This window comes from Cotesia glomerata, linkage group LG6 (assembly GCF_020080835.1).
Source record: "Cotesia glomerata isolate CgM1 linkage group LG6, MPM_Cglom_v2.3, whole genome shotgun sequence".
NCBI lineage: Eukaryota > Metazoa > Arthropoda > Insecta > Hymenoptera > Braconidae > Cotesia > Cotesia glomerata.
Genome location: NC_058163.1, coordinates 1,541,537 through 1,559,599, shown reverse-complemented (window position 1 = coordinate 1,559,599; position 18,063 = coordinate 1,541,537). Strand labels below are relative to the sequence as shown.

Sequence of the window (18,063 nt, the reverse complement as noted above, 5' to 3'; positions counted from 1 at the left end):
ATAAAATATATGAAAAATTGATGTGGTAGTCAAATGAAAGGTCTCGATCAGTGTAATATTAGAATGAGCTTATATCTTCAAAATTGTCAATATTTAAGAAATTATATTGTATTCTGTCAATTTATGATATTTTTGAAGGTATAAGCTCATTTTGATGTTACACTAATCAAAAGCTTTCATTTGAGTACCCACATGCATTTTGATATATTTTTCATATATACATATATATCATAAATATATAAAATATTGATGTGGGTACTTAAATGAAAGGTCTCGATGAGTGTAACATCGGGATTAGCTTATATCTTTAAAATTGTCAATATCTCACAAGATACAAGGTCTTTACTAAATAATGACTTTTGTTAAATTGCACTGTACTTTCTTAATTATTGATGATTTTAAAGATATAAGCTCATCCCTATATTACACTCATCAAGAGCTTTCATTTGAGTACCCACATGCATTTTTGATATATTTTTGATATATATAATATATATGTATATATATATATAAAATTGATGTGGGTACTCAAATGAAAGGTCTTGATGAGTGTAACATCGGGATTAGCTTATATCTTTAAAAATGTCAATAGTTTACGAGATATAATTTTATTTCTTAATTATTGACATTTTTTGAGATATAAACTCATTTCGATGTTACACTCATTGAGAGCTTTTATTTAAGTACCCACATGGCATTTTTTATATATTTTATATATATGATATATGTAAAATATATAAAATATATGAAAAATTGATGTGGGTACTCAAATAAAAGGTCTCGATGAGTGTAATGTCGGGATTAGCTTATATCTTTAAAAATGTCAATAGTTTACAAGATACAAGGTCATTTCTTAATTATTTATCTAGAGATATTTTCGAATGCAGCCTAAATACATAATATATTGAATATAGTCATTATTTAACAAAACAAATATATTGAATATCGGTGAGAATGACATAAAACCTTGAAAAGGCATAAATTTAAGTCAATACCTTTGCAATGACACTAAATTTCAATAAAAAAAACCGATTTTATCATATCCCTGATTCAGAAAGACGATTAGAAATGATTACCTTGATGTTAATTGTATATCTATAGATATAGATATAGTATTGAAACAAGATGCATTTAAATTATTTCAAATTAGATTTCTTAATCTAACAAAATTTCTCTTATTCTCTTAATAATATAGATTTTTCGTAATCTTTTATAATTTATAGTAATAAATTTACAATGAATTTCAAGATCAAAATCATAATTAATTCTAAAATAAATAAAGACTCACTTAGATAACAAAAAAAAAACTCCCTAGAATCAGACTTACGCGCCACCTGGTTTAAAACCCAAATTGTAAACATAAAACTTACGTGTCAATCAGTGTCAACATTAAACTTCTCGCGGAGTTAAAAAATACGGTGCAAAAATGCTGAAAGCGGTGATTTTAATCGGCGGACCTTTAAAAGGTAAATAACAATAAAAATAATAATAATAATAATAATAAATAAAATTAACTTACCAAAATAACATCCTAGGGACAAGATTTCGTCCATTATCACTGGACATCCCGAAGCCGCTGTTCCCGATCGCGGGTCTGCCGATGATCCAGCACCACATAGAGTCTTGCGTTAAAATCAAGACCCTCAATGAAATCCTGATAATAGGCTCGTACAACGCCGCTGAGCTGGTGAACTTCGTCCAGGAGATGATCAACATATACGGGATCAGCATCCGGTACCTCCAGGAGTTCACAGCTCTAGGAACCGCCGGGGGGATGTACCACTTCCGAGACCAGATCAGAGCAGGCTCCCCAGAGGCCTTTTTTATAATGAACGGTGACGTTTGCGCGAACTTTCCTCTCGAGCGTATGATTGAGAGTTACAAAGAGACCAAAGGTACTCTCACAGTCTTGGCGACTGAGGCCACCAGGCCTCAGTCGCTTAATTACGGGTGTCTTGTTCTGGGAAAGAACAATTCGATTGTTCACTATGTTGAGAAACCTTCAACCTTTGTCTCCACCACGATCAACTGCGGGATTTATTTGGCTACTGTTGATGTCTTTCAAATCATGAGCGACGTTTTCTACAAACATCAAGATAAATTTATGTAAGAATTTTTTTAAAATTACAATATTAATTTAATAGTTTTAAAATTATGGCTCAAGGCGTAGAGATACGGTAAAATTGATAAGAAATTTTTCTAGATAATTTAATTCTCTATAAAAAAGGTATCTTATAATTTTTTTATATCTTCAATACTTTAGCCACAAACAGCAATTTAAACTTTTGAAAACTACGGATCATTTAACAGGTTATGGGCCCAGGCGTGTATTTTAGTATTTTTGGAATTCTAGCTCAAGGGTCAGAGATACGGTAAAATTAATAAGGACCTTTTTTGTAGGGAATTTGATTCTCTAAAAAAACAAGGTCTTGTTATTTTTTTTTATCTTCAATATTTAGGCCAAAAAACAGTACTTTAAACTTTTGAAAGCTGTAATTTTATTTTTGAACTTTCAATTCAAATTTAAAAAAAATAATGAGGGATAGAGCAAAATTTATGACCTTTTTTTATAGAGATTGTAAATGAAAATTAAGTTAGCCAACATCTGTAACTTTTAAGAATTTTTTTTTATTGAAAATTATACAAAAAAAAAAAAAAAAAAGTGCAATTTTTAAAAAATATTTTTTTGTTCTAATTTAAATAATGAAAAAAAATTAAAAAATTAAAAACGGCTAACTTTAGTATTGTAGAATTTAATACTTTACAAAAAAGTTGTCATAATTTTTTTGTATCTTAAATATCTTAGCTAAAATTACGGGTTTAAGCTTTTGAATACTCCGGATCATTTAACAGGTTATGGGCCCAGATGTGTATTTTAGTATTTTTAAAATTCTCGCTTAAGGGTTGCGGCGGGTTGTAGATACGTTAAAATTAATAGGGACTTTTTTGTAGGGAATTTGAATCTCGATCAAGAAGGTCTCATAATTTTTTTCTTTAATTTTTGTCTTTAATATTTTAGCCAAAAACAGTAAATTAAATTTTTGAAAGCTATGGGTAAGTTCTATAATTTTACTTTTGAACTTAAGATTCTAATTTTAGGAAAATAATGAGAGATAACGCAAAATTGATGAGGACCTTTTTTTGTAGAGAATTTAATAATCTATAAAAAAGGTATCTTATAATTTTTTTGTGTCAATATTTTTGCTAAAATTACGGGTTTGAACTTTTGAAAGCTATGGATAAGTTCAATAACTTTATTTTTGAGCTATAAATTCAAATTTTGAAAAAATTATTAGAGATAGAACCAAATTCATTATTGAACTAAAGATTCTAACAGTATCTTCAATATTTTAGCTAAAATTAGCAATTTAAACTTCTGAAAACTCCGAATTATTTAACAGGTTATGGGCCCAGATGTGTATTTTAGTATTTTTAAAATTCTTGCTCAAGGATTGAGGATATGTTAAAAATACCGAAGCCTTTTTTGTAGGGAATTTGATTCTCTACAAAAAACGTTTCTTATAATTTTTTTATATCTTCAATATTTAATCTAGAATTTTAAAATAATGTGTTTAACATTAAGATTGTTTATAAGTATTATTAATTTATTAATTATTAATTAATAATTAATTAAGTATCAATTAATTAATTTATGAATATTTAACACACTACTTTATATATTATATTAAGATTTTTTAGATCAATTTTGGATTGCCGCAAGGAGTTTTAACTTCATGGCCAATGGAATAAATAAATAAATAAATAATAATAATAATAATTTTTCAGGATGAACAGTAATGGAAAGGATCCAGCTCACATTTCACTGGAACAGGATATCTTAACCCGCCTAGCAGGCACTGGAAAGCTTTTCGCTTCAGAAACAAGCAATTGGTGGTCCCAAGTAAAGACCGCAGGTGCTGCCATCTACGCAAACAGGCATTACTTGAATTTGTACCGGTCTAAAAAACCAGAGAGGTTAATCCCTGCCGTTAATGGAGTTTGCAATGTCGTGGGAGATGTTTATATCAATCCGAGCGCTTCTGTTGACCCCACAGCAGTGGTAAGCTTAATTATTATTAATTACTAATCAATAAAATTAATTATTAATTAATAAAATTAATTCCTAGTTAATAAAATTAATTCCTAATTAATAAAATTAATTATTAGTTAATTTAATTAATTATTAATTAACTAAATTAATTATTAGTTAACTAAATTAATTATTAGTTAACTAAATTAATTATTAGTTAATTAAAGTAATTATTAGTTAACTAAATTAATTATTAGTTAACTAAATTAATTATTAGTTAATTAAAGTAATTATTAATTAATTGAGATAAATTATTAATTAATTAATTAATCAAATTAATTATTAATTAACTAAATTAATTATTCATTAACTAAATTAATTATTAGTTAATAAAATTAATTATCAATTAATAAAATTAATTATCAATTAATAAAATTAATTATCAATTAATAAAATTAATTATCAATTAATAAAATTAATTATCAATTAATAAAATTAATTCTTAAATAATTGAATTAATTATTAATAAAATTGTTACTTTAGTTGGGGCCAAACGTAAGCATTGGACCAAACGCAAAAATATCCGCCGGAGTGAGAATAAGAGAGTCGATAATCCTAGAGGGCGCTCAGATCCAAGCTCACTCGATGGTCCTCCACAGCATAGTCGGCCGGGGAAGTATTGTCGGCAAGTGGTCCCGCGTAGAGGGCACTCCTTGCGATCCTAACCCCAACAAGCCGTTCGCCAAGATGGAGAACCCCCCGCTCTTTAACAGCAATGGAAAACTGAACCCCTCGATATCAATTCTCGGGACTAGTGTTAATCTAGCCGCGGAGAAGATCCTTCTGAACTCGATTGTCCTACCGCACAAAGAACTGACAAAGAATTTTAAAAATGAAATTATTTTATAGTTGTTGGTTTTGTATTTATGACTTTTCTGAGATGAATTTATATACATGTTTTATATATATTTAATATATACATTTGTATATTTGATATTTTTTTAAAGTGCAATTGATTTGTAAATTTTGAATTTTATTGTATAAATTGTTTACAAATTTAACTCGTTTTATTTATTTTTATTAAGGTGAATCCTCTAGATACATAATTAAGAAATGACCTTGTATCTTGTGAACTATTGAGATTTTTAAAGATATAAGCTCATCCCGATGTTACACTCATCAAGACCTTTTATTTGAGTACCCACATCAATTTTTCATATATTTTATATATTTATATATTTCACAAATATCATATATATAAATATATATAAAAAATGCCATGTGAGTACTTGAATAAAAGGTCTCGATGAGTGTAACATTAAGATAAGTTTATATCTTAAAAATATCAATAATTAAGAAATGACCTTGTATCTTGTGAAATATCGACAATTTTAAAGATATAAGCTCATCCTGATGTTACACTCATCAAGACCTTTTATTTGAGTACCCACATCAATTTTTCATATATTTTATATATTTATATATTTCACAAATATCATATATATAAATATATATAAAAAATGCCATGTGAGTACTTGAATAAAAGGTCTCGATGAGTGTAACATTAAGATAAGTTTATATCTTAAAAATATCAATAATTAAGAAATGACCTTGTATCTTGTGAAATATCGACAATTTTAAAGATATAAGCTCATCCTGATGTTACACTCATCAAGACCTTTGATTTGAGTACCTACATCAATTTTTCATATATTTTATATATTTATATATGTACAATATATATGTATATGAAAAATATATCAAAAATGCATGTGGGTACTCAAATGAAAGCTCTTGATCAATGTAACATCGGGATGAGCTTATATCTTTAAAAATGTCAATAGTGTAAAAAGTACAGTTCAATTTAAAATTTATTCCTCTCCAAAAATTTTTTTTCCCAAAATTTATGATTAAAAAAATTCCCAAAAATTTATCAATCTCAATATAAAAATTATTTTCTTTAATTTTTAAACTCAATATTCTTCTCTAATAAAATTTTTCAAATTTATTAAATTACAAAAAATACTCCAAAAAATAAAAATTTCTTCCTAACTCCAAAATTTCCACCCCAAATTTTTCCCTCTAAACCTTCCCCAACGATTACCAAAAAAACATAATTCTAAATTCCTGGCAGGACAAGCACCTGGATTTAAAAAGGACTTGTGTATTTATCGTAGGAGGATAAGCTTTAAAAATAACTCACCAGCGTCGCTTAGATCAGTGGGCCCGTGAGTCCCCAGCCTTTGTCTTTGTCTTCCCTGGAACTTTTCTCCATTCCATGTGACTCCATACCTTTCATCACACACTCACACACTCTCGTTACCCAGCAATACCTGGCATGTCACTCTCAGCTACCAGCATCCGTGTGTATAAAAGTATTAACACACTAGTCCCCAACAGGTACCACGGATTCTTTTCTCATCCGTGTCTTTAGCTCGTCATTCCTTGACTAAGCCTCCAGATTCTAACCCTGTGCAGTGTTTTTTATTTATTTTATTATTATTAATTATAATTATTTATTATAAAAAATTATTTATTGTTAAGTTTCAATTTTAATACTCACTCGTGGAATTTTTGCGGAGCAAATCTAACGGGCAGGATCCAGCTGATAAAATTTATTCTAAAAAAAAATTAATGAACAATTAATTTATTTTTGAAAGTGTAATTTGTGATAATTGTGCAGAAAAAATAAAAATATTTTTTTTTACCTTGATAATTTTGAGCGTATCCTGATTAAGAATGTCATCTACTCAATGACACGTGAGGAATGTGGTAAGTGGACGGTTTAATTTATCTTCTTAGTGTTCTATGAAAATAAAAATTTTTTTTTAAATTAAAATTTGCAAGAATTAAGAATGCAAATTTTTTTGTAAAAAAGGTTTTTTTCTAATTAATGATAAAAATTACTTAAATTAATTTCTGTAAATTTTTAGAATTTTTTTTATGGAAAAAAAAAAATTTTGGTTTATTAAATAATGACTTTTGTAGAATTGCACTGTACTTTTTCAACTATTGACGTTTTTAAAGATATAAGCTCATCTTGATGTTACACTCACCAAGAGCTTTCATTTGAGTACCCACATGTATTTTTGATATATTTTTCATATATACATACATATGATATATATAAACATATAAATATATGAAAAATTGATGTGGGTACTCAAATAAAAGGTCTTGATGAGTGTAACATCGAGATGAGATTATATCTTAGAAAATGTCAATAGTTCGCAAGATACAAGGTCATTTCTTGATTATTGACATTTTTTTAGATATAAACTCATCCTGATGTTACACTCATCAAAAGCTTTCATTTGAGTACCCACATACATTTTTGATATAGTTTTCATATATACATATATATGATATATATAAATATATAAAATATATGAAAAATTGATGTGGGTACTCAAATGAAAGGTCTTGATGAGTACAATGTAGGGGTGAGCTTATATCTTTAAAAATGTCAATAGTTGACAAGATACAAGGTCATTTCTTAATTATTGACATTTTTAAAGATATAAGCTTATCCCGATGTTACACTCATCAAGAGCTTTCATTTGAGTACCCACATACATTTTTGATATATTTTTCATACATACATATATATAATATATATAAATATATAAAATATATAAAAAATTGATGTGGGTACTCAAATGAAAGGTCTTGATGAGCTTAACATCGTGATGAGCTTATCTCTTTAAAAATGTCAATAGTTGACAAGTGACAAGGTCATTTCTTAATAATTGACATTTTTAAAAATATAAACTCATTTTGATGTTACACTCATTGAGACCTTTCATTTGAGTACCCACATGCATTTTTGATATATTTTACATATATGGTATTTGTGAAATATATAAATATATAAAATATATGAAAAATTGATGTGGGTACTCAAATGAAAGGTCTCGATAAGTGTAATATCAGGATGAGCTTATATCTTAAAAAATATCAATAGTTCTCAAGATACAAGGTCATTTTTTAATTATTAACATTTTTTAAAATATAAACTCATCTTGATGTTACACTTATTTAGACCTTTTATTTAAGTACCCACATGACATTTTTTATATATTTTATATATATGATATTTGTGAAATATATAAATATATGAAAAATTGATGTGGGTACTCAAATGAAAGCTCTTGATGAGTGTAACATCGTGATGAGCTTATATCTTTAAAAATGTCTATGTTTCACAAGATACTAGCTCATTTCTTAATTATGTATCTAGAGATTCAAAATTTTTCTTATTCTCTTGATAATATAATTTAAATTTCAGAGGAACGAGTCAATCCTGATCCAAATGGGCAGGGTGGCCCATTATGGCCCATCAGCACGTTCAACTAAATAACAATAATAATGTCAACGGAAATGTCAATAATAATAATAATAATAACAATAATATTAACAACGTCAATGCTAATGGGAACATCAACGGTGTGAATGTAAATGTCAACAGTAATATCAACAATATAAACCAGCACGAGTTCCTTCCGCTGTGTGATGTCCTCTTCAACATAATTTCGCTCGCTTCATATTTTTGTGATGTTGTCTTTGACCTGGCGATGGGGTACGCCCTCGCCAACCATCCTACGGCTCCAGCTGTCTTGTTTCCGATAAGCATTGTTTTGGTTGTTACTTCTTTGATTATTTCTCAGGTGAGTTCCTTATCATTATTTTCTTCTAAAGGGTCATTAATGTTATGACATCAATGTAAATGTATAATTTGGCTTTCAGGTTGTGAGTATAAGATGGTACCTGTGGGGAGCTCGAGGGAAGCTGAACCCGACCGAGAGCTTGCCAGAGAAAAACCGGGTCAGGAACTGGACACTTTGGTGCGTCGTTTTTCTCCATACCAGCCAGGTCGGAGTACTATGGCGGTACTTCAAATTGTTTATTCCAGTGGACTTGACTTATGTCAAGCACGAGGTAAAATTATTTTTAAGTAATTCAAAATTCTGAGTTAAATATTGGAGATACGAAACACTATAAGAGGCTTTTTTTGTCCTAATCAATTTTAATGTATCTCTAATCCTTGAGCGAGAATTCCAAAAATACTAAAATCCAAGTCTAGGCCCATAACCTAGTATTCCACTAGACTCCAACAGGTTATGGTCCCAGGAATCTTGTTTGGGTAATGAAGTAAACAAGTAAAAGTAAGGTTTCAAGTTAACATAAGGGTTTTAGTTAACTTGAAAAAGTAAAGTAAAGTGAAGCACGATAAAGTGCATACACGGAAAAAAGTAAACTGTAATGAAGGCAATATTCAGATCTCAGCCAATAAATAACTAAACAAATGCTCAGGTTATTTAAGATCTTCAATTTATTTGATGTCTAAAATATATCAAATTCCGCAACGTTTCGTTGACTGTAAACTGTAATATTCACTCGGATTCCGGTTAATTTTTATAGTTTCAAACAGTAAAGCGGACATCGGGGTGGCAAAAATATAAATATTACAGACCTTAGTGTAGAAAGTATAAAAGCCACAATTTATAATTTAATATCCAAAATAAGTGATTAGTAGCTGTCACTATAGTAAATAACCACTCTTTGATCTTAAAAAATTACAGTTTCAAACAGTAAAAATTGCCATTTCAATATATAGTCGATATTATGAGGAGAAGGGGAACTCAGATGAAAGAGAAGGGGGTCTCACTCTGGGAGAATTTAACATTTCAAACAGTAAAAATTATACTTTTCTAATATACATTTTACCAGTTCAAGCAAGTCAATAATTACAGTTTAATTTTTAGCGTTGCGTTTAAAATTTACCATTTTACTTTGTAAATATTGACGTTGCTTGTATTAGAAATTTACTAACTTTATTTTATACTTTTTACATATCATAAGATCATTTTTTAGGTACCAAATGATAAATATCAAAGTTTGAATTCTTAATTATTATACTTCAACATTTTAGACATTTACATAGCGAATATTACTGTTTGAAATAGTATTTTCTCCCATCTAAAGAGTAAATTATAACATTTAAATGGTAAATATTATAAAATGAATAGTAAAATCACGATTTTACTGTTTGAAATGGTAATTTTTAGCAGTTGATCATTACTTATTATAAATCGACTGTTATTTATCACAGTTTACTTTTTTCCGTGTAGTTACTGAAAGTTTAATTTACCGTTTTTGGCTAAAATATTAAATATATTTAATATTTTATTTTTATTAAATATACTAAAATATTAAAATACATAAAAACAAGATACCTTTTTAAAAGAAAATTAAATTCTCTACAAAAAAGTCTTAATAAATTTTGCCCTATCACCAAACCTTAAGCAAAAATTCTAAAAATACTGAATTACACATCTGGGCCCATAACCTGTTGAAAAATTAGTAGGTTTCAAAAGTTTAAAGCCATAATTTCAAAATAAACTCTGAATAATTCAAAATTTTGCTTCTAGGTCCGTGAATTATGCGTCTTGCGTTTAATCCACGCATTCTGCGAAGCAGCACCAATGCTGCTTTTGCAGCTGTACTTACTATCAACCTCCTTAACCTCCAAAGACCGGGACCGTGAGGACACAAAGCTTTCCGAATTAACAGCAGTATCAGCAGGTCTATCCTTATGGAGCGTTTGCTGGGCAGTAGCAAGCTTCAGCAAGGGCGCAGCTCGCCTGAGGAACCTGGAGCGACTGGTCCTGACCTGGCTGGGAGTCCTGGCGCAACTGGCCTGGCGACTGGGGACCGTCAGTGCTAGAGTAGGAGCTCTAGTGGCCTACGCTTCGCTCTACGGAGGCTCCTGGCTGCTGGTAGTCCTGGGGCTTCACTGGCTCTCGATGCTAACTTGGCTGCTGCTGACTCCTGATGGACTCTTCCACGGAGGGGAGAGACTCACTCTAGCCAGAAAGACCTTCCTCGCCTCCTTGCTGGCGTTCGTTTATGTCTTCGCTTATGCTAACCTCCACGAGACTAATCACCGCCAGAAAATGATCATCTTCTACACGGTGATGTTCCTGGAGAACTGCTTGCTAATTAGTGTCTGGGCCGTCGGAGCTTCGGCTGAAATCGGCCGACAAGTCCAGATTGGTGCTGCCAATCCGGACCAAGTGCAAATCAGGCCTGTTACGCTGGTTCTAGTTCTGATGGCGCTTTTTTTCGGAGGACTCTTCTTTATGGGACTCTACTACAGGTTCTTTCACGTCAGGAGGCTTGGGTATGAAGCCGGGGGTAGGATGAATGCTAATGGCATGCCTCAAGATGTTGACAAGCATCTTCAGTATAATAATTATGTCAATGAAGTCCAGGTTGTGAGGAAGGTCAAGCTTAGAAATAATGGAATCCCTGGGGTGTTTAATTGCAGGTTTGTTAAATTGCACTGTACTTTCTTAAGTATTGACTTTTTTAAAGATATAAGCTCATCCCGATGTTACACTCATTAAGAGCTTTCATTTGAGTACCCACATGCATATAATATATATTAATATATGAAATATATAAATATTCATATATAATTCGCGCAAAGATCTAATTCAAACTAATTTGCCGTAATTCACGCGAATTCAGGAACAAAGACTGAAAGATCTAATTCATACTAATTCGCCGTAATTCACGCAAATTCAGGGACACAGGCTAAAATATCGAATTCATACTAATTCACCGTAATTCACGCAAATTCAGGGACACAGGCTAAAATATCGAATTCATACTAATTCACCGTAATTCATGCGAATTCAGGTACAAAGACTGAAAGATCTAATTCATACTAATTCGCCGTAATTCACGCAAATTCAGGGACAAGGACTGAAAGATCTAATTCCTACTACTGATTCGCCGTAATTTACACAAATTCAGGGACACAGGCTAAAAGATCTAATTCGCCGTAATTCACGCAAATTTAGGCACACACACTAAAAGATCTAATTCAACCTAATTCGCCGTAATTCACTCAAATTCAGGGACACACACCAAAAGATCTAATTCATTGTAACTTCAAGATGAGCTTATATCTTTAAAAATGTCAATAGTTATCAAGATACAAGGTCATTTCTTAATAATATAGATTATTAAAAATAAATTTCAATTCCAGGTTTACAAATCCAACTGTAGTCGCACTAAACAGAAAAAAGAAGAAACCAACGAGCTTCGTGCCCCCGCCGTCAAACAACCTGGGGGGGTTTTGTGACAACAAAAACTACAACCGGCAGCTGATACCCTTCTGGAAGCGACCCTTGCACGAAGAAGAGGAGGAAAAAGAGCAGGCCAAGATCCAAATCGGGACTCTGAATGTCCATTTGATCCGCGAAAAGCTCAGAGAGAAGAAGCAGCAGCAGCTCAGAGAGCTAAGAGCCATCCAAGAGGAGATCAAGGAGGGGAAATTGGTCCCTCCTGGAGAGACCAGTGAGACTGCCATCACTGGAAACCCTCCGCCTCAGAAGAAACTCCAGCCTACTGCGAATACGCTGCAATTCGCGGGCTTAGGTTCTGGAGCGCTAAGTCCTACAGGTTCTGGGTCTAATGTTCCAGGGCTGGAAAATGTTCCCAGTCAATGGCCGCCGATTAAAATGCACTGTTTAGTACCTCCAGCACCGCCTAATTACCACGTGATAGGCAACGGCTGGAAGCGAGAGCGTCCGGAAACTCCCGAGATTCTTCTCGCGCCAAGATGTCTTCCGCATCACTATCCTTACTGGACTTCCAACCACAGGTTTGTTTATTTTTATTATTTTTTATAAATTTTTATTCTCAAATTGAATTGTTTTTCAAAATTTTGAATTTTTACATTTCAATGCAAAATTTTTGCTAAAATATCATAGTTACAAAAAAATTTGTTCGACTTTTTTTGTAGAGAATTAAATTATCTACAAAAAAAGTTTTATAAATTTTGTCGTAGCATTAACAGTTAAGCAAGAAATTCAAAAATACTAAAATACAGGTCTGGGCCCATAACCTGTTAAAGAAAATTGATTTTTCAGATTAAGAACTCAAAATAACGAAGAAGACAGCGCAAAGGAGCCTAATGACGAAGAACTAAGCGACTTAGAAGGTAGTCAGGTGTCTTTACCCCGTAGTTACACGTTACCACGTGAATTCAAGTATAATTCTGGCAACCCGTCACGTGAGCGACGTATTAATGTTAATAAAGTACAATCTCCAAGATTCTACTTGCCGTCTACAAACAGCTCCGATGGTGAGTAGAAAATCATATTCTCCTTAAAATTCCCTTTAAAATAAGTACCCACTCGATTTTTTCAAAAATCCAAAATTTTGGATTTTTAAAAATTTTGAAAAAAACATACTTTTCATAAAATTCTCTTTAAAACAAGTACCCACTCGATTTTTTAAAAAATCAAAAATTTTGGATTTTCAAAATTTTGAAAAAAACATACACGGAAAGAACAAGATAACACTGGATATCATCCCAGATTATACTGAGTAAAAAATAAAATTTAGATAGTAGCTAGTATAATCCAGATTACAAAGAGTATAATCCAGATATCACGCAGTATAATTTGGATTTTTTTAGCTACAATCTGAAATTTTTTTTCACCACAGATATCACTGAGTATAATCTGGGATGATAGTCACTGTCATCTTGTTCTTTCCGTGTGCTCTCCATAAAATTCCCTTTAAAACAAGTACCCACTCGATTTTTTCAAAAATCCAAAATTTTGAATTTTCACATATTTTGAAAAATCTTCAAACTTACCAAAAAATTATACTCTCCATAAAATTCCCTTTAAAACAAGTACCCACTCGATTTTTTCAAAAATCCAAAATTTTTGATTTTCAAAAATTCCAAAAAATTTTCCAAAATTTCGAAAAAATCATGTGGGTACTCATTTTAAAGGGGATTAAACCCCGAATTCAAAAATATCCTTCAAAATTGTTTTATGACATTCGGGAAGATTTAATGACTGGTTATTTTTTTAGGCGACGTCGACAGCGCAGATAACGAAGACGAAACTGACACGGAGCTGCGAGACGGTATCGAAGGCGGAAAGCAGTACATATTTCCAGATCGTCAGATGTCTCAGAGCCAAATCGAGGATTGTCTGCCCTCAGAAGGTCTCAATAGTCCGTCTGGAGCCATCAGCTCAATTGATGACAACTTCGATTGTTACTTAAACAATTCCTACGGCTCGCGCGTTAATCAGCTGTTAAAAGCTAAAGTTAAACACGAGACTAAATTATAATTATTTTTATTTAATTTAATCGTACTAGAGAATTTAAAGACTAAGTATTTAATAATTAAATTACCTGCTTATTTTTTTTAATTATTCTTTTTAATAAAATATTTTTTAAATTATTTTTAGTCTCAATAAAACTCATCCCGGAATTTTTAGAAGCTGATTGCGTTGGCTAGTTTGGTAAAAAAAAATGTGATTTACTATCGAGTACCTGGGATCTGTTGGCACGGCTCTACTCTTAGCCCACCTCAACTGGTCTGCATATGAATGCATGTGTGTGTGGGTGAAGGGAGAGTAAGTTTGTATCCCACAGGAAAGCACTCATCCACGTCCTGTGGGCATTGACTATTGATCACAAATTTACTGGCTACACTCAATAGGACTGTAGTTTTATATTTTGATAAACGGAAGCTATTTAATTATTCCGGGGGGTAATTAATTGCGGTTATTAATGATGTTTGTTTATTTATTTATTTGGGAAGAAAAATTTATAAATTGAATTTTTCAGTGTATCTCTAGATACATAATTAAAAAATGACCTTGTAACTTGGAAACTATTGACATTTTTAAAGATATAAGCTCATCCTGATGTTAAATTCATCGAGACCTTTCATTTGAGTACCCACATCAATTTTTCATATATTTTATATATTTATATATTTCATAAATACCACATATATATAAAATATATAAAAAATGCCATGTGGGTACTTGAATGAAAGGTCTCGATGAGTGTAATATCGAGATGAGTTTATATCGTAAAAAATGTCAATAATTAAGAAATGACCTTGTATCTTGTAAACTATTGACATTTTTAAAGATATAAGCTCATACCGATGTTACACTCATTAAGACCTTTAATTTGAGTACCAACATGAATTTTTCATATATTTTATATATTTATATATATGTATATATGAAAAATATATCAAAAATACATGTGGGTACTGAAATGAAAGCTCTTGATGAGTGTAACATCGAAATGAGTTTATTTTTTAAAAAATGTCAATAATTAAGAAATGACCTTGTATCTCGTAAACTATTGACATTTTTGAAGATATAAGCTCATCCCGACATTACGCTCATCAAGACCTTTCATTTGAGTACCCACATCAATTTTTCATATATTTATATATTTATATATATTATATATATGTATATATGAAAAATATATCAAAAATACATGTGGGCACTCAAATGAAAGCTCTTGATGAGTGTAACATCGAAATGAGCTTATATCTTTGAAATATATATGTATATACGAAAATATATCAAAAATGCATGTGGGTACTCAAATGAAAGCTCTTAACGAGTGTAACATCAGGATGAGCTTATATCTATAAAAACATCCATATTTAAGAAAGTACAGGGCAATTTAACAAAATTCATTATTTAATAAATTTGTTAATTAAATAAAAATATTTTATTAATTTATAATTAATAAATAATTGTAACTGCAATTATAATTATTGAAATGTGTAGCGAGACACGTATAAAGCATTCATTGAGCAAAATGAAATTAACCTTGCTATATTACGCGATTATATCTCTGTTGTTGCCCGGAATATAGAAAATAGCTGTCTTACTTTAACCCCCAGAGCTTTCGGGTACGAGAAGGGGCTAGAATAGGAGTAGGGGGTACTAGAATTCCAGTATATAGTGTAAGTGTGTAGTATAGTATAGTGTAATAGTGTAGTATAGTGGGCTAGGTTAACCCGTCAACGTATAACCGAGTACGCACGAATTTAACCGTGACTTGCCGAGTGACCTCGCTGAAGGTGGAGTTAAAAGCTTCAATGCAAGGATTACACACCAAGAAGTGGGGCTGGGCGGCGCTCGAAAGCTGGGGGAGCTTTCGGAGGGGAAATCATGGATTTTTTCACCAGACAACAAAGAAAAGATTGGATACCCAGAGGACAGCTAGAGCTTTCACCGGGATTTCGAGCTTTTTGGTAGAATTTTATCAAAATTGAGCTTAAAAATTTTTTTTAAATAAATTTAATCATAAAAAAGCTTTTTTGAAATTTTTAAAAAAGATTTTTAATGAGAAGAAATTTTTCGGAGCTTTTAAAAATTTATTTTAAATAAATTTATCAAAATTGAGCTTTTAAAATTTTTTAAAATAAATTTATCAATAAAAAAGCTATTGGAATTTTTAAAAGAGATTTTAAGTAAGAATAAAATTTTTAAGAGCTACTATAAAATTATTTTGAATAATTTTATTAAAATTGAGCTTAAAAATTTTTTTTAAAACAAATTTAATTTCTAAAAAGTTTTTTTGGAATTTTTAAAAAAGATTTTTAATAAGTAAGAAATTCTTATGAACTTTTAAATGTTTATTTTTCAAAATATTGATCTTTTAAAATTTTTTAATAAATTTATTTTGAAGAAAAAAGCTTTTTTGGAATTTTTAAAAGAGAATTTTAATAAGAAAAAAATTTTTCAGAGCTTTTAAAAATTAATTTTAGATAAATTTATCAAAATTGCGCTCTTAATTTTCTTTAAATAAATTTATTGATAAAAAAGCTTGTTTAGAATTTTTTAAAATAGATTTTTATCAAATGAGAATTTTTTTGAGCTTTTAAAAATTTATTTTTAGATAATTTTATCAAAATTGAGCTTTTAAAATTTTTTTAATCAATTTATTTTGGAAAAAAAGCTTTTTTGGAATTTTTAAAGGAGATTTTTAATAAGAATCAATTTTTTAGGAGCTTTTGGAATATTATTTTAAATAATTCTATTTAAAATTGAGCTTTTAAAATTTTTTAATCAATTTATTTCGTAAAAAAAGCTTTTTTGGAATTTTTAAAAGAGATTTTTAATAGGAAAAAAGTTTTTCAGAGCTTTTAAAAATTTATTTTAGATTAATTTAACAAAATTGAGCTTTTATAATTTTTTAAATAAATTTATTCATGAAAAAAGCTTTTGAGAAATTTTTAATAAGAAAATTTTTAGGAGCTTTAAAAAATTTTTTAAAAAATAATTTTATTAAAATTGAGCTTATTAATAAATCAAATAATATCAAAATTAAGATGTAAAATTAAAAAATAGATCAATAATAAATAAAAAAATAAACTGTGTTAATTATTTTATAATTATGTTAATTATTACATAAATTTTAGTCAATAAAAATCTCAAAAAAAAATGAAAATCAAGTTAACCGACATTTCAAAATTTTTAGAAATTTTTTATTGAAAAAATTTCAATTAAATAATTTTAAAAAAAATTGACACATGTAAAAAACTTGAAAAACTATAAGTGCAATTTTTTATAAATATCTTTTTAGTTGTAATTTAATTAATAAAAACAAATCAAAAATTTTTACACGTCTTCTAACTTCAGTCATAAAAAAAGCTAACCTTTAAAATAGTCAAAAAAAAATTTCGTATTAAAATTCTAAACTTTAAAAAAAAATTAATTTTTTTATAAATCAACATGAAAAAATTTTTTTTTTTTAATTCAACACGTAGAATTTATTTATTAAATTTTTTTCATAATAAATTGAATTATAAAAAAATTTCACCGCCAACTTTAGTGTCATTAAAAATAAAAACTCAAAAAGTACCTTTACCTGTCATTTTTACACTCCAAAAAAAATTCCAAAACAAAGGAACTTGACTGACAAAATATAACCACAAAAAAACACTGAATTTAACAGTCCACAAATTTTTCAATAATTATTTTACAATAAAGAAATTAATTAAAATTGCACAAGTAACAATTAATAAAAATATTTATAATTGTTTATTTATTATAATTGAATTGTTAAAAAAAAATTTTTAAAATTGACAGCTGACGGCTAACTTCAGTCTATAAAAAAAGAGGGGAGCGTTAAAAGTGAGAGTACCATTAGCGCGCGCGCGGCAGTCGCGCATG

The 18,063-nt window shown here is 29.7% G+C and overlaps 2 protein-coding genes and 1 long non-coding RNA gene across 3 annotated transcripts; 2 read left to right on the top strand and 1 right to left on the bottom strand.

Moving 5' to 3' along the window:
• Window positions 1-1,325: 1,325 nt before the first annotated feature.
• Window positions 1,326-4,997, top strand: LOC123267617 (mannose-1-phosphate guanyltransferase alpha-A). Its single transcript, XM_044732339.1, has 4 exons — window positions 1,326-1,466; window positions 1,536-2,106; window positions 3,787-4,060; window positions 4,574-4,997. Exons 1-4 carry the CDS (start codon window positions 1,427-1,429, stop codon window positions 4,937-4,939), a joined length of 1,251 nt encoding a protein of 416 aa, XP_044588274.1. The 5' UTR covers window positions 1,326-1,426; the 3' UTR covers window positions 4,940-4,997.
• LOC123267623 lies at window positions 4,766-17,866 on the bottom strand. The gene is made up of 5 exons (XR_006510083.1): window positions 17,759-17,866; window positions 6,739-6,836; window positions 6,594-6,650; window positions 6,234-6,500; window positions 4,766-4,903 (listed from the first exon to the last, which is right to left on the bottom strand). It is a non-coding gene; the product is annotated as an uncharacterized LOC123267623 (long non-coding RNA).
• LOC123267615 lies at window positions 6,668-14,299 on the top strand. Its single transcript, XM_044732337.1, has 7 exons — window positions 6,668-6,802; window positions 8,319-8,697; window positions 8,777-8,968; window positions 10,462-11,360; window positions 12,087-12,704; window positions 12,973-13,187; window positions 13,931-14,299. The coding sequence occupies exons 2-7, from the start codon at window positions 8,362-8,364 to the stop codon at window positions 14,191-14,193; spliced, it is 2,523 nt and encodes an 840-aa protein (XP_044588272.1). The 5' UTR covers window positions 6,668-6,802; window positions 8,319-8,361; the 3' UTR covers window positions 14,194-14,299.
• Window positions 17,867-18,063: the final 197 nt, after the last annotated feature.

Excerpts from the sequence above, each read along its gene's own strand:
- LOC123267615 (XM_044732337.1), top strand. The coding sequence starts at position 8,362 with ATGGCCCATCAGCACGTTCAACTAAATAACAATAATAATGTCAACGGA. Across the intron at positions 11,361-12,086 it reads CCTGGGGTGTTTAATTGCAG|GTTTACAAATCCAACTGTAG; the intron begins GTTTGTTAAATT and ends TTTCAATTCCAG. Across the intron at positions 12,705-12,972 it reads TACTGGACTTCCAACCACAG|ATTAAGAACTCAAAATAACG; the intron begins GTTTGTTTATTT and ends TTGATTTTTCAG.
- LOC123267617 (XM_044732339.1), top strand. The coding sequence starts at position 1,427 with ATGCTGAAAGCGGTGATTTTAATCGGCGGACCTTTAAAAG. Across the intron at positions 1,467-1,535 it reads AATCGGCGGACCTTTAAAAG|GGACAAGATTTCGTCCATTA; the intron begins GTAAATAACAAT and ends ATAACATCCTAG. Across the intron at positions 4,061-4,573 it reads CTGTTGACCCCACAGCAGTG|TTGGGGCCAAACGTAAGCAT; the intron begins GTAAGCTTAATT and ends TTGTTACTTTAG.